Here is a 22991-nt window from a genome sequence, read left to right as displayed (position 1 = left end):
CCGCTCAGAACGAACGGAAGACGCCGAGCTCAGGCAGGAGCAATCGATCGCCGTGCTGTTCGGTGACGTGAGGCGGCGGCGGGCCGTTTGAAACGGCGGCAGCGCGAGGACAGCCCGTCTGTAGGAAGAAGCCTGACTGGCCGCTGGTGCCGCTGCAGTGATGGAAGCGCAGGAAGGAGCGAGTGACTCGGCTGACTGTCAGGGGGCTTCGGCGCCGTTCAGTGGCTCCTTAGAAGAAACAGCGGGAGAAGGAGCCCCAACGCCCGTCTGCGAGGAGGACGGGAAAAAGCCGGACCTGCTGACGCTCCTTCGGTCCGTTCCTCCTTTAGTCATTTGGTGCATAGGATTGCTACCCCTAGATCGCAATCCTATAGGTAGTATCCCGTGATAGGCCTGTTTAGAGTAGAGACATTGAAATGAATGACTCTTAAGTTAGTCACAACTAACTTAAATCCCTTTCATTTCAATGGGTCTACTCTTATTTATTACATTTCTATGCCACCCAATAGCAGAAGCTCTCTGGGCGGTTCACGAAAATACAGCATAAAACAGTATTAAAACTACAACATGACCCTGTTCACAGTGGTTAAGCACATTGAGCTAATCATTATGGCATAGTGTGTCATGTAAACCATTCCTAACCATGGTGGCTACATAACCACAGTTTAAACATTTTTATTTATTTTATTTTATTTAAGGATTTCTATGCCGCCATTCAGCCAAAAAAGGCTCTCACGGCGGCTTACAAAAGTATTTCTTGACAGTCCCTGCCCACAGGCTTACAATCTAAAAGATTGTAACATGCTCACTAACCATTTACTGCAAAAGGGTTAGCAGCCTAACCATGGCTTAGCAGGTTGTCTGAATAGGCTCTATAAAAGTACAACCAGAATAAAACCTAGCAGTTATGTAGCGATGTAAAAATCAGATTTAAAACAGCAGAATTTAAAGACTTAGAATGCTAAAATGCCTGAGAAAATAAAAAGGTCTTCACCTGGCGCTGAAAAGAGTGCAACATAGGCGCCCGGCAAACCTCTCTAGGGAGCTCATTTCACAACCAGAGTGCCGCAGCAGAAAAGGCCCTCTAGGTAGGGCTAAAACTGAATACTACCCTCTGTCTCAGCCGTGGAAACCTGTGGGCTTCCAGATGTTGTTGGACTCCAATTCCCCTCATACTGATCATTAGCCATGCTGGATGGGGTTGATGGGAGTTGGAGTGCAGCCACATCTGGAGAGCCACCAGCTTCTATACCAGCCTTTCCTGACCAGGTGTCCTCCAGATGTGTTGAACTACAATGCCCAGCATCCTCCAGCCAGCCACATCTGTATTGCATCAGGTTGGGGAAGGCTGTTCTGTACATACCTGCATGTAAATTCTTTTGTACTCAATGGTTCTGACTACAGAATAGACATGTTGAGGATTACATGGGAGAAATCTGTACTTGCCTAGGGCTGGCATTGGCTCCAAGTGTCCTTATTACTTTAGCAGGGGCAATCCCTCTTATTTTAGGATCCTTGCCCTAGGAATAAATCCAACGGAAGGCAGGTGTTTCCCACAAATATTTTCTATTCCTCCATCTTTCAGTCAGTGTATAGAGGTAATTTTATGTGGTGGTCTTCAAATAAACATCAGATTCACAATGTGTGGGTATTTCAAGAGAAATTGCCCAACTCCTGTTTTAAAATACTCAGCTGATCATAGAAAAATCTGGAAAGATTAGTAAAATGATTATAATTTACTCTATGGGGATAATATATTTTTTCTGTAAACTGCACAACCCTTCCACCTGCTGACTTTCTGGATTTTTTATTGTAGAGTAAGGGAACAAATAAACCAGCATCTTATGGAATATAATGCAACAATTAATGCAAGTAAGTATGTGATTACTATTGTAAAAAAGGACTTGCAAACTTTCTCATGTCTATATTGTTAAAATAAACATAAAAATAAATAGAAATTTCCAGTTGATAAGACAATTTAAAAGCATGCACTTACTTAGAAAGTAAATAGGATGAAATCTTTTGACTACTTTTTCTATACAATGTATATGAAAATTATGTTTTGAAACTTTAGAACTTACTTGCTAATGCTATTGGCACATTTGTCTTTGGAGTGAGAATCATTTTTCATTTTTAAAGAAGACTTACGTAACTTTTGTTTGACAGGTGAAGAAAGCATTCCAGATCAAGTTATAGATGAAAAGATAATAGAGTGGTATGTTACTGAGTCTTATTAAAATATATAAGGCAAATATATGTTCCTGTTTTTTTCTCATTGTACAAACCTGGGAGGTGAATAACCTCTGCACCCTTTATATGCAAAAAGTAAGGGACTAGCAACAATGTTAGATTTGTAAGGAAGAAAGGAAAGCATGAAGTATTAATTGATTGCTCCTTCAATATATATTCCAGTTGTTTTCTGTTTACAGAATTAGCTCTGATTTATCATCACTCAAAAGTTTCTTGTAGTACTTCTGAAATACCAGGTTTTTAAATGTTTAAATGTTCCTAAAATACCTTATTTCTTTTGTTTACTTACTATACATTTTCATGGTAAGCTGCATTCATTCTGTTATCCTAAACACACATATTTGAAAGTAAATTCCATTCATTCAGTGGCTCTTCTTTCCAAGGAACTCTGTCTGAGAGCAATGAACATTTGATATATAGCTCTTGCTCTGTTTTTAGTATTGCATTTCTACTTGTTCTTTCTCCTTAGTTTCCGACGCGATTAGCAAAAACAGCCAGAGTTATATCAAAACAGAGCAATGGGGGAGGGGAAATATGTTATAAACTACTCAAGCTATTAGAAAGAGTGTTTTCTTATAAGAAACTTTTATAAGAAACATACTTTTAAGATTCTATGGGTCATGGTTTTCTTTTAGCTTAATTCTCTTCAATGTTCTTAGTTCCATAGAAGACTTGGAAAAAGAAATGGAGGCGGTAAAGGTATCATACCAGAACAAAACTTTAGCAATACAAAGGTAAAGACTGTCTTGTTTTCATTTATTTACAAAATATATATCCTACATCAACCTTCATCAACCTTGTGCCCACCAGATGTTTTGGTGTACCATTCCTAGCCATGGGTCATGCTGGCTGAGGGTGATGGGAGTTGGGAGTCCAAAATAACTGGAGGGCACAAAGTTGGAGAAAGCTTGTCCCACACTTTGAACATAAATGATAGGATGGCTATCAAAACAGAAAACAAAGAAGTACAATTTAAAACAAAAGCAAAATAAATGTACAAATCAACACATCAAATGAGCTAGTTGAACAAATAGTAAAAGCTCTAAGTTTAAAAATGTTAACATTAACAGTTCTTTAAAAGCCTGGGAAAAGTGGTATTATTTATCCTTGATTTTATTATTGTGTAAATAACAAAAGGGTGAATTCCACCGGTGTAATGGGACCTCCCCTTCCTCTCTTCCACCTCTGCCCTCCCCAGATTTCTGCTGAAGGGTCCCCCAACCCTCTGAAGCAGATTCTGGAGGGGCTAAATGGGGAGGGGGAATCAGTTCCACCAAGGATATCAGTTCCATTAGTGGATGGACACTGTTAGATTTCCTCCCAAATAAATAAAGATTATAACATGATTATTAGTCAGCTTTTTATTCCATAACTACCTTCTGTTTAATTCCATATATGTCATTTTCTTCCCAAAAGGCAATTTCATTTAAAGGTCGTTGGAAAGATAATTTGCAGTATTTAACCTGTGAAACAGTTCAACTACAATCTGAAACACAAATGGCTCCTTTTGAGGAGTTTGCTCTAAAGTACAAGAATAGCTTCCTTACTTTATGCAGATCTTAGTACTGAAATACTCTAACATATAGCTATCTAAATGTTCAACTGCTTGATTAATTGCTTGTGTATGGAAGTTTGTGTATATGAGAGGAGAAAAGAATGCATGAGATCCTGGTCTTGTTTCTTCTGTAAATATTTGTATACATCTCATCAAACTGATCTTACTTATCATTTCCCTTTGCTGTATAGGATCCAAGTAACTGATGCCCTTAGAACCAAACTGAAGAACAATGACGATGACTCTAAGTAAGGGGATTTGAAACTCCAAGACAAGGAGTTCTTCTAAACTGATTTATATAATTGACAATATTTTTTTGCTTGGCTTTTAATAACTGTAGTATGGACATACAAATAGTGCTGGTATGGAAAACAAAATATTTCAGAAGGGCACTTGGATTAGACCACTGAGAATTATAGGTTGAATTTCTAGTCCTTTCTACCATGGCTATCCTTCTAGAAATAGTCTTTCATAGTTACAGCAAAAATCCTAAAAGAAGTCCTAAACTTTCCCCAAATGCAATTGCTGAGTTAGTATTTAAAACAGGAAAACTAGACAATGTTGTCCAAATATGCTGTTAAAATCTCCTGTTCTTTGCATGAGCTGTTATACCATGTTTCATTGTCTAGCTACAAATTAAAATGAAAGGTCAGGCTTATATTGGATGTGATAGGAGCAGAACTCTTTGTTAGAACTAGGTTGTTCCCAGTTTTCCTATAAAGCAGGTGGGGTGTGTGTGAGTGAATAGGAGCCCTTTGGGACTCCTGCCAAAACACTACTTTGGGCTATTTTTTTACAAGGGAGTCAGAAGACTGAGGTGGAAAATGTGGGTAGTAGAACAGTCCAGCATGCCTATCCATGCTGTGCTTTAAACTTCTTTGCTTCGTAAGAAAACTGTTCAACCTGCATTGCAACATATAGGTTGTGCTACCATGTATTTTGAGACAGTGGGCATGTCCAGGACTCAGGGGTGGGGAGGATCTCGGGCTTTCCAGCATCTGCGATTCTCCCCCAGAGTCCATACACCAGTGTGACGTCCTGGAAGGAAAGAGGGACGTCTGGTGCAGCATGGTTGTTTTTGGAAGGAGGAGCTGGTTGCGCAATTGCGCAGCTCTGATCCTCCAAAAAAGTAAGTAAAAAACCCACCTTTAAACAAAAGCGGCTGCAGCCATCCTGGGGATGGCAAAATTGCTCCCCCCGCCCCGAAGGGCACGGAGTCACCCTGTGCAGCTCCATGCCCATTTAAAGAGCCCCTCTACTCGGAGGGAGGACCCAGGAGCACTGGCCACACCAGCTGCAGTCCTCTGAGTTGTCCTGGTTTCAGTTATCCCAGGGAAAGACTTGGGTTGACCCCAGGATCCCCTGTGCGTCATTTGGACGTAGAAGGACAACTTAGCAATAACCCCGGGATAAATGAATCGTGAAGACATGCCCCGTGAATTAGATCCAACACTCATGTGGAAGGATTCTTGTGTGATAGGTCTTTCCCATCTTTCCTCTTCCCACCCCTGAGCATGCCCCAAATCTGCTCTGAAGGGTCCCCCAACTCTTTAGAACAGATTGGGAGGAGAGTACTGGAGCAGGAAAGGAAAAATCTGTTCCATTAGCAATTCCCTCCTGCTAACAGAGCAACATTATTGGATACAATCCTTAGCACTTCTTTTTGTAACTGGCAAATTCTATGTTTTTACAATGGGCTTTTTTTCTTCTTGCAACTTACTGCAAGCTATCCATCTTGATACCCAGTTGCTTGACATGCATAGCTGGCTAATAAAAGAGAACATATCTTGTGATATTATTTATTTGTCCATTTTTTTCAGCTTTTTATAACTGGTCTTGTGCATGGGGGAGGGGAGTTGCAGCAGAAAAGGTCAGGATTAAGCACCACACCCCTAACACCGCATCTCCATTCCAAAATCATCCCACCCCAAAACTGTTTTTCCTAGAAGTACAGTCCGTCAAAGAGTTTTAAGTGCATTCTTTTGTAACGTTTAATTTGATTTAAGAATCTTTCTGTTTATGCTTTTATTAGGTTTATCTGGGATACTATAAAACATATAATGATGCTTAGTACTGCAATACTTAAATCACAGCAGGTAAGTACCCTTTATTTTATTTATTTATTGCAATAGCTGAAGCTCTCTGGGCAGTTCACTCAAGAGCTCCGGCTATTGGGCGGTATAGAAATGTAATTAATAAATAAATAAAATAAATAAATAAATAAATAATTTAAAACTATTCAAAATATAAAACAAACAGTATGAAAACATGATATAAAATACAATATAAAAACACAACCAGGATAAAAAACAGCAGCAGTACAGAAATACAAATTTAAAATACACATTTTAAACAGCAAAGTTAAAATTAAATTGATAAACTGTTAAAATACTGAGAGAGAGAAAAGGTCTTCACCTGGCGTCTGAAAAAATATAGTGTAGGTGCCTGACGAACCTCCTTAGGGAGCTCATTCCACAGCCAGAATGCCACAGCAGAGAAGACCCTCCTCCTGGTAGCCCCCTGCCTTACTTCCTTTGGCAGGGGCTTGCGGAGAAGGACCCCTGAGGATGACCTTAGGGTCCGGGCAAGTACATATGGGAAGAGGCTTTCCTTCAGATAGCCTGGCCCCAAGCCATTTAGGGTTTTAAATTTTAATACCAGCACTTTGAATCAGGCCCAGACCTGGACTGGCAGCCAATGAAGCTGAAAGAGCATTATTAAAATTGCTAAGAACATTTATTATTATTATTATTATTATTATTATGCTCATCAGCTGAAGCTCTCTTGGACATGCACAACTAAAAACTATAAAATACAACAAGTATAAATTTAAACGTTAAAAAGGCAATACAAAACCAGCTACATTAAAAACCAGGGAAAGCCTGGGTAAAACGGTATGTCTTCAGGAGGCGTTTGACAGATACTACGTTTTCTGCCTCCTGAACCGCACAAGGGAGGGTCCTCCAGAGCCATGCTGAATCAGTCAAGGGTCCATCTAGTCCAGCATTCTGTTCACACAGTGGCCAGCCAGCTGTTGACCAGGAACCCACAAGCAGGACACGAGTGCAACAGCACCCTCCCACCCATGTTCCCCAGCAACTGGTGCACACAGGCTTACTGCCTTGGATACTGGAGGTAGCACATAGCTATCAGGCCTAGTAGCCATTGATAGCCTTATGCTCCTCCAGGAATGAATATATATATCCCCCATTTAATTTAAAGCCATCTAAATTGTGGCATCACTACATCTTGTAGCGAATTTCATAGTTAAATTATGCACTGTCTGAAGAAGTTAAGGCTCATTGCCTATAAAAGAAATATTGAAAGTATAGCTTTACATTTTTAAAGTGTTAATCTTCGCAGTTGTGCTATATTCTACAAATATAGGTAGATATATCTGCAAAATATATTAATAAACTACTTGTTTATGCAGCAATCCCGTGAGTTGGAAGAAAAACTGAATAAGGTTAAGCAGAGCAGACTAGGTAAGAAATAGTGAAATTCCAGTTTCATAGCACTATATTATTACATTGTCTTATAAAAGTGAAATGATTATGCATCATTTAAATATGTAGCTACATGAACGTGTTAAGATTCAAGTGCTATAAAAATGAGTGTGTTGTTAAGATTGTTATGCATGAATCTCCATGATCGTGATAAACAACTTGTTAAACTAAAACAAGCTTTCCTTAATCTGAAATACAATCCTAATACAGTGATTAACCAGATTTCAAAAGCCAGATCAATACCTTGGCCAAGGCTACTTTAGTGAAACAGTCAGCATAATGAGCAGGATACAACACCTGTGGTATTTCCTTACAGTTCCAACTAAAGGTTTTACCTCAAATCATAAGGTATTTACACCTGCATGTCAGCTATGTTGTATAGCTGATATCATAAGTGTGTGTGGGGGGATTCATTTGAGCAAACTGCAGCCCCTCTGTGCCTCCTCACCAATCTGTCTGGAGGGTCACCCAATCTTCTGTAGCAAATTTTCATGGATCATGGAAGCTGTAGAGGGAATCACCCCTTTCCCATTCTGCTGATGGAAGCTGTTCTGTTGGTGGAAGGAGCAAATTTGATACAATCCAATTTTAAGGTGTGACCCTATGCATGTTTAGATGGAAAAAAGCCCTACAGCTCCCAGCATTCCCTAGACAGCATGACTGGTTGGGGAATGCTAGGAGTTGTTGGGATTTTTCTGTACAAACATGCATAAGATTGCGCCCTTATTTGTTTTTAAGTTGATGCCATAATTTGAATTTTTAATTTGATTCTGTGCAAGGTATGTTCTTGTAGTAAGTTTTGGGGAATTCGCTCGTTCATATACATTTTCCTCAATTTAAATAGCACTGAAACGAGCTGGGGAATGCAAACTGGCACAAATACATGATACACAAAGAAAACAAAAAGAAGAACTGGAAAATATGGAAGTGAGTAAAATGTTGAAGAAGGTTCGTAGAAATCTGCAGCAGGAAATTCAGATGACTACACTGATTCAAAACATCTTCCAGGTAAGTAACTGCATCTGAAAAGATGGAAAATTGTCGCACTAATCAAGATCAGTGTGTGTTTTTTTAAAACATTTCTATACCGCCCAATAGCCGAAGCTCTCTGTTAATTTGTACTAGATGAAAACTAAGTCAGTTGATACCGTACTAATAAAAAGAACTTTATGGATGGAAAAAAAACTGTTTACTGTGGGATTTCAGGGTCTATTGACAGGTTAATATTGGGCTTTCCCATTATTGCTAATAGATAAGAAGTGACCAAGTATATACTGTAACTTGCACGATTTGATACTATTGTGTGGCCAATTTTTATAACTCATTTTTGCTCTTTTTAGTACTGAAATTGTGAGGTAAATTTTGTTGGGTATTCATTACACTCCCATTAAATGAAATGATTTGTGCTAAACAGAAGCATATTTGAATGTTGTGAATACTGGAAAATCTTGATTATGGATGGCTATATAATCTACCAAAATAGAGTATGGCTTAAGTGGTCACTGTGTTAATTCTTCTGCTATGAAACTTGTGTTTATTTGCATGTTGAAGTAATACCTTACTTGGGAGCAGAGAACATAATTAGTACCGTTGTGAAAGCTAAACAAACTAATTTTATTTCAGAATCTCATAATTGGAAGTGGAGTCAATTGGGCACAGGATCCAGCTTTGAAGGCAATTGTTCTCCAACTGGAGAAAAATGTGGCTAGGATCTGAAGAAGCAACTAACACCTTCAAGATTGCTAATGTAGAGGAGGAAAAGTAGTCTGACTATGGGGCATATTCCTCAGAGTCAGACATCTGTACAAGGACATTCACTGTACAACCTCACAGTGTATTGATGTACATATGGATGTAGCAACGTACAAAGGAACTTACTGCTGTAAAATATGGTGGATAATTTAATGGTTAAATGTCTGAGCTTTACCTTGGAAGAGTCACTGCAAATGTATTTAAGAATCTGTTCATGGAGATTTCTGTGACTGGAATCCTTCTCATCTCTTGCTCCTTCATAATTTCTAGAGGTGTTACTAACGAGAGGATGAAGTCCGAATAATGTTTGCTGGGAGTTTTCTCATTTTCTGCTCTAAAGGCAAATTTTTCCAATGGTGGTTTTATCTTGCTACCTCGCATTTATGCATATGCCAGTAGCTTTGCCTAGTTATGGTTATTGCCTGTTCAATGGATTTCTGAAATTATATTCAATACAATGCTATTCATGTTTTGCATTTCAAAATACTGTTCAGAGTGTATTTACCAACCTTGCTCGGACCTCGTATTTGTAGCCCACTTCTCCATTTTCAGGGAATAAGCCCTTCTGGAAAATGAGTGAGTGGGGAAATTTAGCTCAGATGTTTTGCTAAAGAAACCCCCCTCCACTGCAGCCATGGCCCTAATGTGGGGGACAGGCTGCTGTCAGTCTGGTAGAGCTGGCACAAGCTAGCACTTTAACCAAAATACGAAAACTGGGAATCATGCTCAGGTCATTTAGTCTAAGTAGCAGAAGACTCAAAGGAAGTAACAGAGCGAAGATCAGAACTTTTCTAGAAATAAAATTTTATTGAGGAAATACAATAAAATAGCAATTTGTCAACTATTGAAGACGGGCACAAATGGGAGAGTGGCAGTGGAATGGTTTCACCATGGCAGTGCATTTAAACTGCTTCAACTTCCGTCAAGGAGGTGGGAGGGAAGAGAGAAATTGTTCTTTAAAAAGCACTTTAAAGAGAATTCGAAAAGGATAAAAAAAATTATTATTGGTACTAGTTTTATGTTCTGTTCAAACAGCAGAGAAGGAAGTTCTATTCCAAGGGTGCAAGGATGGACATCCACTGAGGGCTCACACATTTTTTGGGATGGGGAAGGAGAAATACTGGGGAACTGAGGCTCTAGGAGGAGGCATCTGAACTCTGGTTTTCTCATAGCCAATTAATAAGTGCATTGATTAGAACACGAGGAAGTTCGGGTGTGATTTCAGAAGATCCCACAGTAGCTGAATAGAAGGTGCAAACGTGTTGTTCATGTCAACAGAGAGTTTTGTGGGAAATTTTGTTTGGTACACCTCTTCTAGATCACATCCCCAGGCAAAATGGAACCTTTTAAACTAAGGAGTGCAGAAGGCATACCAGTAGAATCTTGCGCTTCAGTGACAAATGGATGTGTGTTCTATTGCAGTGCCATCACCAAATGTAACATGGCACCTTTAGAGTGACATAGATAAAAATAGGTACCTGCCCCCAAGGCACCTACTAGCTAAAATAAACAAATGAGAAAAACAATGCAGGGAATTCTTACGGCAGTACTATTGTAGTTTGGATTTCTTGGCATCATAAACAGTTCTAGGCACTGGAGTTTAAGAACAATATCAATAATTAGAACAGTGATGGGCAACTGGTTAGCCAAACCCTCTGGAAAGCCACAGTTCCCATCAGCCCTAACCAAAATAGCCAGTGGTGAGGCTTGATGGGAGTTATAGGCCAGAAAGACCTGGAGGCTAACAAGCTGCCCATCCCTGAACTAGAACGTGTCTAGAGGAGGCTGACACAAAGATAGTGAGGTCCTGAGGTACGTGAAAAATCCTGTGAGAAAAGATTGGGGCTGGGCATGTTTAGCCTGGAGAAGAGATGATCTATCATTCTTCAAGTATTTGGAGGACTGCCATATGGATAATGGAGCAAATTACAAAAAAGGGGAATTTGGAATAAACATTAGAAATAGCTTCCTGACAGTATGGGCTGTTGGACAGTGAAGATTTGATTGTCTACCTAGCAATTATGTCATAGCAGTGGATTTCCTGAATAGGCAGTAGGGTTGGATTAATTAGCTTTTGAGGCCCCTCTCAACTATATTTCTACTTGTATGGACGCAGATGTCAGGACAAAATTAATGACTAAGCCAGTGAATGGTGTAGGACAGCCTTCCCCTTCAGATGCTTAGGACTCCAACTCCCACCAGCCCCAGCCAGAATTTATTTTATTTATTACATTTCTATACCGCCCAATAGCCGAAGCTCTCTGGGCGGTTCACAAAAATTAAAGAATGGCCAATAGTCAGGAATATGGAAATATATAGTACAAAATATCTGGACAACTCCCGGTTGAGGAAGGCTGGCATAGGGCATGACTAGCAAAAGGTACCATTTACGCAGAGAATTTTAGTTTAATAATTAAACCATTTAGTATAATTGCAAATGCCTTAGAAAGAGAAGATGAGTTTTGGCAACATGTATTAAAATGAAATTAAACACAGATGTAAGTATCAATACTTCAATAAATGTGCCTCGGTATTGATTGATGCTGTGCTTGCAATTAAATCACTTTGTGTGATCTACTACAGGGTTGGAATTTGTTATAAAGGGTTAGAGCTCTTTGCCATTTTTTTCCTATCCCCTTGAGGGCCACACTAGACATGATGTGGGTAATCCCTAAACAGGATTCTCTCTTGTTAAGGGGAACAAAGCGGGGGAGTGAGAGAGAGATTAATAGCAGTTCTAGCAGAGACCCAGTTTGGATTGTCCTGGAGTGCTCCCTGGGTTGGCTCCCCTATTTACTAATTGCCCTGTGGGCCAAAGAACACAGGCACTGTATATATGCAATGTGCTAAGGATACTATATTATTTGCTATATAGGGTGAGCAACACGTGTAAATCTAAAATTAAAAGGGCTCACTCACATGACCAAACTAGCACACTGAGAATGTACTTAGATCTATGTTCAGCATCCGGTGCCACGATTGTATAGATTGGGGAAGGCAACCTGGTGCTTCCAGATGTGTTGGGACTACAAGTCCCACCGTCCCCCAGCCAGTATGGCCAGTGGTCAAGGGTTATGGAGTTGTAGTCCAGTACATCTGGATGGCACCAGGTTGCCTACCACTGGTATAAGTTGTCACTGAAAGTTCACCTGAGCTTTTATCAGAGATCATGCAGAGGGTTTTACAGGCATTCAAGTGAACACAAGTACAACCCTTCAGTTCTCTGCTCATCACGGGGCAGTCAGAAATTGAGGGGCTGAGTTGGCACGCATGGGGATGAGGCCAGCATGCTCACCCTGTCCCTCTACACCAGCCTTCCCCAAATGCAACACCCATGACTCCCAGCCGGCATGACCATTGGAATTGCAACCCAACACATCTGGAGGGCACCAGGTTGGAGAAGACACATTTTTAGCCCCGGGGCGTGGGGCTTGATTCAACTTTCAATAAAAGGCAATAGCTGAATCCTTTAAGTAAACAGGATCCAGTAGCGTATGCGACAGTCGCCTCGTCCTGCAGTTTCCGTTCTTTCAGCAGCTGCCTTACAGACAGACATTCAACTGGCCGTGTATTCCCCATCGTTGCATTTTCACGCGAGAAATGCTTTACCGATGCAGTTTCTGCCTGCTGTTATGGACCTGGATCCTATAAGGGAGGAAGTATTAGTGTGAATGGGTTATCTAAAAACCGCGTCCCCCTCTTCTGCCCGGGAGATGCTGGGTCCCTCCCTACGCCCCCTTGCTGGGCTCCCTCCTCCCTCTTTCTCTGAAGCATCCGGAAAGGTAACTCCGTCTCCCCAGCACAGTCCACGCGGGGGCGGGGGCATAGCTAGGCCCCGCCTGGAGGCGGTTCTTTCCCCTGCCCAGGCGGGGTGTCACCATGGGCAGCAAGATGGCGGCCGCCAGTAGGGTCGTCCAGGTAAGTCCTTCAACCCGAGCGCTGCGGCGGGGACGGCGTGGCGGGGCTTTTTCGCGCGGCTGAGGTTTGCGGCTCTAGGCCGAGCTTCGAAGGGAGGAGGTTGGAAGCCGAGGACATGCTGGCTGGGACTAGCTGAGGCCGGTGCCCTTGGCTGGGAAAGGAGGAAGAGGGAGACGCCGAGGGAAGAAGTCCTAGTTCAATGGTTCGATGGGCGCTCGGTGGGGCCTTGCTCAGCCAGGAGCAGCCGCTTGCGCTTGCCTTTGCGCTCCTGAGAGGCTCCCAAGTGTCTCCCTCGGGCGAGAGCGCCTGAAGCTCGCGCAGCCCTCCCTGGGCGCTTCTGCCCTCCACCTTCGCCCGAAGCGCCCCCCAAAATACTGGGGTTGGCGGAAGTCCGATCTTATGCTTTTGGGACCCTCGCAATCCGATCCTGTTGTACTCCCGTGAAGCCAACTCCCAAATAAGCCGGGCAGTGGATCTCTGTCCTCGTGTTGCCTAAATAGGAGTTGCGGACGTTGGGTGAAATAACCGTGCTTGGAGTTTTGCTGACAGAAGAGGGATCCTTTGAGACTGTCGATTCCTCACTTGAAAGATCCTTCCAACAAGGGGAGAGCGGGGGAGGCTACTATTTGTATAACTTTGACAGGGCTTGTTGATTAGCAATTTGACCCCATTTTGGTTCACCCCAACCTAGTTGTAACGCTAGGGTGACCATATTTTGGAAACCAAAAAAGAGGACAACATGGTCTCCCCCAAGGGGGCGTGCCCACCCGAACATAGCCTTGGTCACATATCTGATTTTACAGCACACATTTAAGACAAATCTGTTCTACATAACATCTTAATGTTAAAATCACTGAAATAAAGAACAAGTGAGAGATTCAGTGTATCTGAAATTAATTTCACTCACTCCTACTTTTGTAGGTTTTGCTGTACTTTGAAGCTTTTGCTATACTCTGTGTGTTACATTCTCCCCTTCCCTCAAATATCTTTTCTGACTGCAAGAGAAATATCTTCTCATTGCAAGCTGCTGTTGTTGTTAACAGGATTTGCTACTGGCCTCAGATCTGTTTCAAATTTGGTATGGCTAAAGCTCTACCTAAAAGCTATCATGGTGCCAACTTTCAGCTCTTTATCTTTAAAAATGACAGTTTTAAAAATAATAATTTTAAAACCTCAATTTGTAAAAAATTCCTAAAAAATCAATGGATCAACGGATCTGTTTCAAATTTGGTGTGGCTAAAGCTCTACCTAAATCCTTTCATGGTGCAAAGTTTCATCTCTTTATCTTTAAAAATGACGATTTAAAAAATAATAATTTTAAAACCTCAATTTTTAAAAAATTCCTAAAAAATCAATGGATCAACAGATCTGTTTCAAATTTGGTATGACTAAAGCCCTTCCTAAGCGCTACCATTGTGCCAAGTTTCATGTCTTTATCTTAAAAAATGACGGAGTTATAAGCATTTTTGTTAATTTCCATTAGAGCTGCTCTTTGAAAAAAAATCCGGATTTCCCCTCCTCCTCCCAGATTTGCCATCAGAAACCCGGGCAAATCTGGTCATATGGTCACCCTATGTAACACTAAATGCCCCATTGATACCTATTGCCCCTGTTTGATTTTTTTAAAAAAAAAAATTACTAGCAGGGCAGGCTGGTGGTGATTTTTGTAAAGACCGCACCACATAGGGAGGTGAGGTTTAACTCTTTCCTCCCCCACAGCTGTCCTGATAAAAAATACCCCACCCCCAGCATGCCTGGTATTAGTTTCTCTTTAAAACTTAGCAGTGCTTGCTAATGATACATTTTGGGTGCAATCTTATGTATGTTTAAACAAATGAAAGTCCTATAACTCCCAGGGTTCTCCAGCCGGCTAGTTGTAAGTCTTTTTTCTGTCTAAACATGCATAGGGTTGTGCCCTTAGTGCCTTGCATAGTTTGCCCCGTAGATGGCTATGACCCTGCCCCTTAGATGACTTTAAAAGGAAATTAGTACAATTAATGGAAGATAAGTCTATCAAGAGTGGGGTAAAATGCTTTAAATAATTGCAGCAGCTATGGCCTGTTACTTCTGAGGCAGGCTGGCCAAACCTGCAGTATTCCTTGAGGAAAAGGGGTGATGTGTTCTGATCCCTCCTTAGGTGAAGAACACAACACTCACTTTTCTTCCCTGCAATAAAAACTTCCAATAAAGGAAAAGATCTGGAAAAATCTATACAAGTAGTTAATTCAATAAGAACATAAGAAGGGCCATGCTGGATCAGACCAAGGATTCATCTATTCCAGGACTGTTCACATAGTGGCCAACCAGCTGTCAACCAGCAACCCACAAGCAGGACATGGGTCCAACAGCACCTTCCTGGCCAACTGGTGTATATAGGCTTACTATCTCCAATCCTGAAGATAGCATATAACCAACATGACTATTGATAGCCTTATCCTCCATGAATCTAGCTAATTCAACTTCAAAACCATCCAAAGTGGTGGCCATCACTACATCTTATGGTAGTGAATTCCATATGAAGAAATATTTATTTATTTATTTATTACATTTATATACTGCCCCATAGCACAAACTCTCTGGGTGGTTCACAAAAGTTAAAACAGTAAACATTAAAAAGTATACAAAATTTAAAAACCATCAGAAACATAAAAACAACAGTATAAAAATGACAGTATCCATTTATGAAACAACAGTTCTGGGGTCCATTAAAAAACAAATTTAGCATTGTTAAATGCTGTTAAATGCCTGGGAGAAGAGAAAAGTCTTGACCTGGCGCCTGAAAGATAACAGTGTTGGCGCCAGGCGAGCCTCATTGGGGAGATCATTCCACAGTCGGGGGGCCATCACTGAAAAGGCCCTCTCCCTTGTTGCCATTCTCCGAGCTTCCCTCGGAGTAGGCACTCGGAGGAGGGCCTTAGATGTTGAGCGCAGTGTACGGGTAGGTTCATGTCGGGAGAGGCGTTCCATCAGGTATTGTGGTCCCAAGCCATGTAGGGCTTTATAGGTTAAAACCAGCACCTTGAATTGAGCTCGGAAATGTATAGGCAGCCAATGCAAGTGGGCCAGAATCAGTGTTATATGCTCAAACCTCCCTGTTCCAGCTACCTCCCTGTTCCAGCTATCAATCTGACCTTCGCATTCTGCACAAGCTGCAGCTTCCGAACCATCTTCAAAGGCTGCCCCATGTAATTTGGAGTTTACCAGAGTATGGACAACTGAAGCTAGGTTATCCCTGTCCAGATAGGGGTGTAGCTGGGCCACCAACCGGAGTTGGTAAAAAGCACTCCATGCCACCGAGGCCACCTGAGCCTCAAATGACAGAGATGGTTCTAGGAGAACCCCCAAGCTACGAACCTGCTCCCTCAGGGGGTGTGCAACCCCATCCAGAACCAGTTGAACACCCCCCATCCGGTCAGAAGAACCACCCACCAGCAGCATCTCAGTTTTGTCTGGATTGAGTTTCAGTTTATTAGCCCTTATCCAGTCCATTGTTGCGGCCAGGCACTGGTTCAGCACATCCACAGCCTCACCTGATAAAGATGAAAAGGAGAGGTAGAACTGCATGTCATCAGCATACTGATGACAATGCACTCCAAAACTCTGGATGACCGCACCCAACGTTTTCATGTACATGTTAAACAGCATGGGGGACAAGACTGACCCCTGTGGAACCCCATACTGGAGAGTCCACGGGGCCGAGCAATGTTCCCCAAGCACCACCTTCTGGAGCCGACCCGCCAAGTAGGAGTGGAACCACTGGAATGCAGTGCCTCCCACTCCCAACTCAGCCAGACGTTCCAGAAGGATACCATGGTCGATGGTATCGAAAGCCGCTGAGAGATCAAGGAGAATCAACAGAGTCACAGTCCCTCTGTCTTTCTCCCAACATAGGTGCCAAAACCAGGCCTGTCCTGGCCTGTCCTTTTATCTGTCCTCAATCTCCCACCAATCAGCTTCATGGGATTGGATAATCTCCCACTGGACATTGCTCTGGATCCTTGGAGATATTCGGCCTGGGATTCCTTCCCTGCCCTCTAAAGATATGTCACTACTGCAAGATCTTTTTGGGGGCGGGTGGAGCAGTGTACTCATTTATGGGATCCCGATTTACTTAGGTACCAACTAATCCAGATTCATATCTACCAAATTGAGACAAATCACAAATGGATCAGTTGAACAGTTTAATGATTACATAAAGATGCTGTATGGCGGCAAAAAGAATATACAAAGGAAGCTCAAGTCCCTTCAGTTGACAAAGCAAATCCTTCTCACAGCTGATAGTACCATGGGGCCCAAACAGTATACAGGATGTTCTTCTAGGACTGACAAAATCTCCAGGCTGCCAGCATGCATATTCCCCCTTTGAGCGTGATCAAATTGGTTCGTTTTGTTCTCAACTTATATAGTTCTCTCTCATATTCTTGAAGGTGCTTGGAGCATCTACATCTGGGAAATTAATTGCTTTTCATGTGAGAAAGAGGCCCCAACATTCCAGCTTAGGAGGGAAAGCCTCTCAGTTCAGGGGTGAGATAAAGCACTACACCCTTATCTTAGAGGGATGAGGCAACCAGGCAGATGTACAGTTGTTGACGTATGGAGCTGCACTTGCTTATACCAATTAAAAGCGTACTATAGGCCCACTAAAGAAGCTGCCCATCAAGGGACTTACCTTGGTTAGCAAAAGCCTGCTAAAATCTACTCACTGTGTTAGGCTTCACAAGTCACTATGCATTCAGCACACTATACAGGACACAGCTGTGGGAGCTCACTAAAACTCACCAGTGTTTCCAGTATCAAATCCACTATAGTCAGTCAGTGCTAACTCTGATCCCATCAGTATATACATGAAGTTGGGATTTTTTTTGCCCACCATGCATGGCTTTACGCTTGCTTACACTGAACCACATTTGCCATTTAGATGTACATGCTCACAGTTTGGAGAGCTCTTTTAACCACCCTAAATAATTTGGTGTCATCAGCAAAGAGCAAATTCAGAATGACTATTGGACTTTGCAATTGGAGCTTGCTAACCATCCATGTAGATAAACCTGCCGCCTTGATTAGTACAAGAATTAATATAACAATTATGGTTGTATTTTGGGGGGGGGGGTATCATTAGATACTCAATTGGAGTAACCATTAGATAAATGAGTAATGCCTCTGGAATTCACATGATAGTTTTAGCAGTGGAACTACTCCAATATTTCAAATTTAAATCTTCAATAGTCTTAGCATTATGTTGTCAAGCAAGGCAGTTTGTAGAAATACGTATATTCAAGCACATTCTACTCAAAAGCTATTGCTATAGTTGGTCTTCCATTCCAATGGGAGATGTTTTAAGTCCTACTATGATCCCCACTGAAGTGAATGGCGTGCTTGGTGGATTGCTGTCTTTCTTTGCAAGAAAAAACTTTGTCTCAGACATGTAAATATGTATACTGGCTGGCTTTCTTAGTATGTCTTACATTTCTTTCCACTTATCTGCTTTTTTCTAGGTAGTCAAGCCACATTCACCATTAATTAAGTTTCCAGACAGAAAAAGTACTCCCAAACCTAAAAGTAGGTATATATTCTGTAAAAGTACATCTATTTTAGATAACGTTTTCCATGATAATGTTCAGAAAAGGTTTCCCACAAGACAATCTTAGGTATTTAGATGGGAAATCCATTTGAGCTAACATTTGCTGTTACTTTAGACATACAAGCTCAAGCCAGAGATCTAGTAAAAACTATGATTAATAAATTTCAATGTAATAATAATAATAATTTATATCTTACTTGCCTCTCCGATTGGATCAAAGCGGGGAACAACAGCAAGCATAAAATACATAAAATACTAATTAAAAACATAGTACACACTGTTAAAAAAACATCCTAAAACTATGGTATGCCATTTATAATGCCTTCCAACATTTATATTTGCTTTGCTGTGGTTTTAAAAATCCATACCCAAGCTATTCAAACTATTTCTATCATTTTATTTTATTTTCCCATCCTGTATTTTCTATTTCTTTAAATGGAAATGTCATTCTCATCTTCAGCAAATTATACCATGCTGCTTTGACTGGTCATGCATCTGATGACCTAAAGTAGTCCATGAAAGCTTCTGCCATAATGAATATGTTAGTTTTTAAGGTGGCACAAGACTCTTGTTTTTGCTGTGACAGACTAACATGGCCACCTCTCTGAAAATTACATAATCTAGGGCACATGGGCAGGCTGCGGGCAGTACCCAACAGCTACCCACAATATTACTGCCATCCCCCTGTGCACACTGTCACAATCTTGTTGAAGAAAACGGGGGTGGCGGGAGGGATGACTCTCAGCTATTAGGCAGGCTTTCAGGAGCCCAACTGTGCTAGAGAAGGTGGCACATCCCTGCATGTAGCCATGTCCATTTAAATCATTCACCTCCAGCCAACTGATTGGTAGTGAGGAGGTGAGAAGTAATTGCAGAGCACAGAGAGGAGAGGTTTAAACTTCGCTGCACACTGAAATGAGGCAGGCGGGCAGTATGTGTGTGTATGCACGTTTGTGTATATGCACACAGGTGCTGTGCCTGACCCACCACCCATTGTCACATGCAGTCCTCTGGGGCAAAAGGTTGCCACCCCAGATCTTAATGTCCAGAATATTTTTGCTAGCGTAGATGGTTTTGAACCTGTGTCTCTTGTTCCTTCAGTGCAGGAGCCTCTACAGTCAAGAGTGCCTCCACTTCATGCAGCATCCTCACAGTTCCCTGCAGGAGGTGGGCCACCATCCCATCAAAATATTTCATTCAGTGGTAGAACACAAGGCACGCCTGACACGTCAGAATTAGTAAGGACATTACCTCAAAAATACCGAAGGAAACCCATACCAGTTGAAGAGATGGACTACATCCAAGTAAGTTACATAACATTTCCCACTTATTTATTTTCACATTTATTTTATTAAAATATTTATATGTCATCTTTCTCCATAAATGGCACTCAAGGTGGCCATTAAAATTATTTATGCATTTATTTAAAACATTTTTTGGCTGCCTTTCAGAGCAGAAGCCCTCCCAAGGCAGCTCACGACAATAAAATGCATAAAAACAGTTAAAATATTAAAAGCAATGAAAACATAAGCACAATAAAATAGCAATAAAAACAATAGTAACCAACAGTAAGAGCAGGAACAACAGCAGTCATATCAAGGTAAAATAATATGTTTTCAAGGCCTTCTTAAAAGCCTGCAATGATGGAGCATGACAGACCTCTGAGGGCCGCTTGTTCCAAATGTGTGGGGCCACTGCAGGGAAGACCTTTTCACTTGTGATCACCCACCTAACTGCTCTTACAGTTGGGAAAATGAGAAAGGCCCCTCTTTCTGATCTTAAGTCCTGGCAGGCTGATATGGGTGAAGGCAGTCCTTTAAGGAACTTGGTCCCAAACCATTTAAGGCTTTAAAGGTTAAAACCAGCACTTTGATTCAGGCTTGGAAATGCACCAGTAACCAGTGCAGCTGGCAAATGAATCATTTAATCAATGTTTAAACAGTAACAAAATAAAAGACATGGGCAGCAGATATAAGCATCAACATAGAAATAGACTTCGGATAAAATAGCCAAAATTTGAACAGTTCCAGCAGCCTATTGGCCAAACTAAAACAAACACCAATGAATACCCAAATAGAATATTTAACACCCAAAGCCTTGGTAATGGGGCAGCCTTTGCATCCGATAGGGCTTTAAAGTTTAAAATCAGCACCTTGAATTATGCCCAGAAACAGGTTGGAAGGAGATGTAGATCTTTGGGAATAGGCATAATGTGCCCATATCAGCAACAGGCCCTGAGCAGCAGCCTATCTGTGGTATCCTGAACCAATTGTAGTTTCCAAAGAATTTTCACACTTTATGTATAGTGTCATTACAGTAATAAAGCTTTTGTGTTATTAAAGTATAGATGACTGACAAGGTCATTCCTGCCTAAAAGAGGGAGCAGTTGACATAAAGACGCTTGTCCAGGATGTCAGTATTTGAGGGAAGGGATTGCTTACCGTTTTCCAGTTGGCACTTATTACACATCTGTGGCTTTTGCCCAAGAGAGTCAAACAGCTGAATGAGCAGAGCTGTCATCAGTCTACTGTGATCCATAAAAAGTAAGCAAGAGAAGGTCCAAATGGCAACAGAAATATTAAGTGCAGCTTGCTGTGATTCTGTACCCTAAAGTTAACTGTCCAAAAGGAACACCTGTATATACCTGCTCAGATTCTTGGGCCGTCTTCAGAGGTTCTCTTCCAGGTGTCCTGCCGGAGGAAGAGCCTTCTCAGTTGTGACACTCCATTTATGGCTTGCTCGATGCCTGCATTGCTTGCTTGCTTGCGTGCTCTTTCTTTCTCTGCCTTTCTTTTCTCCCAGGCATTTTAGAATTTAGTATTTTAGATTCTATATAATATTTATGCCTGTGCTGTTTGTTTTGTATTTTTTTATTCTTATTACTTTCATGGTTTTCTATTAAATGTTCAAAAACTAACTTTTCTCTTACAGCGTGGAGGTCCAGAATAACCCAGAAGATTAGCTACTGCTGAAAAACAAACTCTTGTATTCACAATAAAGGCCTTCCTCACTCTCTGAATATTGTAAGCATCTGTAGGCAAATAGCTGTATTAAAGGCCTTTCTTGAGGGATGAGAAGATAAATACTTCAGAAAGTGGCTGTGTTCCAAATCAGAAGACAGTTCTGTTTTGAGTAACTGTTTGACTCCACTTGAAATAACTACACTATTAAAATTTATTTTTTTCATTCTACACTATAATAGTGTTATCTGTTTTGTAAATGTTATTGATGCACTAAAGAAGAATTAAACATTTCTGGTAGCAAAATGCCAACCTGATAGTAGCCAGAAGAAGAAAAAATGTTGTTTCCACTTGTTTTCTAATGCCTCTCTGGCAGCAAAGAAAGCAAGATTTGTATGTTCTATCCAGCATCATAATATATGTTCTTCAGGAGAACATTTACGGGGGAAATGTTGCACCTTGTGCTGGTTGGCCACCACATGAACAGAGTGCTGGGCTAGATGGACCCTTGGCCTGATTCAGCATGGCTGTTCTTACATTCTTAAGACTGAGACAGTATCAGAACAGAACTTCTCAGTGTTAGTGGATTCACTGGATTTAGTAAAAAGATAATTTACAAACACATTATTGCAGACTCCACTGTCTACTCTTTTAGGGGTGGGGTGGGGAAGTAAGCCTCCTTCCTGAACTGTTATTTTGTGGGCAGTACACCCATTCAGCCTGGAAGAATTGTCAAGTGAAAAGTATTGCAGAATATTCAGGAACTCATTTTTATATGTCTGTCTCTAAGTGAGAGGTGGGCAACTTGTGGCACTCCAGATGTTTTGGCCTACAATTCCCATCTTCCCTCTCCATTGGCTATGCTGGCTAGGGCTGACGGGAGTTGTAGTTCAAAAACTCTATAGGCTGAATATTGTGGTATGCACCTTACATTTTTAACAAACATACTTACTATAGTGGTTTTAAAAACAAAAAGTGACTCAAGCACTTTTTAAAATAATCAGTGTAGATTGTATCCTGCTGTGGCCATTCATGGAATAGTTTGATCCAGTGGAGGTGTCTCCATATGGAAGACGTGATTTACACTGATTCCCCTTTCCCTCAGCAGTCCCCTATGTCCTCCCCAAAACATGTTCCAAGGGACCCTCCTGAACAGTGTGAGAGGTGGTAGGAGAGAGGGGATAAGCAAAAAATCACTTCCCTTCTCTTTCCATCCATGGAAGCCTTTTTTGGATGAAAGATACAACTGAATTCAACACACAGGCTAGATTCACATGTCACGCTAACCCATGGTGGGTGGCAAGCTACACTGGGTTATACAAACAATCTACTGTGCTCTCATCAGACAATCAGGCAAACAAGCTACACAGAGTATTTTTTTCCCTCTCCTCCTGTAGTCCTCCTGACCAGCCAAGCAGGTATCCCAGCTTCCTTTGTGGCGGGAATAGAGATCACTTGAGAGGAGCAGA

At 41.4% G+C, this 22991-nt stretch overlaps 1 protein-coding gene across 1 annotated transcript; it reads left to right on the top strand.

Annotated features, from left to right (window-relative positions):
* Nucleotides 1-145: 145 nt before the first annotated feature.
* Nucleotides 146-21753, top strand: LOC134399912 (centromere protein H-like). The gene is made up of 11 exons (XM_063127984.1): nt 146-312; nt 1817-1872; nt 2167-2215; nt 2910-2984; nt 3997-4053; nt 5838-5901; nt 7239-7290; nt 8156-8319; nt 18477-18540; nt 19664-19866; nt 21494-21753. Exons 1-11 carry the CDS (start codon nt 161-163, stop codon nt 21509-21511), a joined length of 954 nt encoding a protein of 317 aa, XP_062984054.1. The 5' UTR covers nt 146-160; the 3' UTR covers nt 21512-21753.
* The last annotated feature ends 1238 nt before the right edge of the window (nt 21754-22991 follow it).

Source organism: Elgaria multicarinata, chromosome 6 (assembly GCF_023053635.1).
Source record: "Elgaria multicarinata webbii isolate HBS135686 ecotype San Diego chromosome 6, rElgMul1.1.pri, whole genome shotgun sequence".
Classification (NCBI taxonomy): Eukaryota; Metazoa; Chordata; class Lepidosauria; order Squamata; family Anguidae; genus Elgaria; species Elgaria multicarinata.
The sequence above is the reverse complement of the archived record's forward strand: the minus strand, read 5'-3'. Positions and strand labels throughout refer to the sequence as shown.

What these genes read in the sequence shown, in the direction of transcription:
- LOC134399912 (XM_063127984.1), top strand. Translation starts at nt 161, where the DNA reads ATGGAAGCGCAGGAAGGAGCGAGTGACTCGGCTGACTGTCAGGGGGCT. An exon ending in TGATTCAAAACATCTTCCAG is followed by an intron (nt 8,320 to 18,476) that starts GTAAGTAACTGC and finishes GCTTTTTTCTAG; the next exon opens with GTAGTCAAGCCACATTCACC. An exon ending in AAGTACTCCCAAACCTAAAA is followed by an intron (nt 18,541 to 19,663) that starts GTAGGTATATAT and finishes TTGTTCCTTCAG; the next exon opens with TGCAGGAGCCTCTACAGTCA.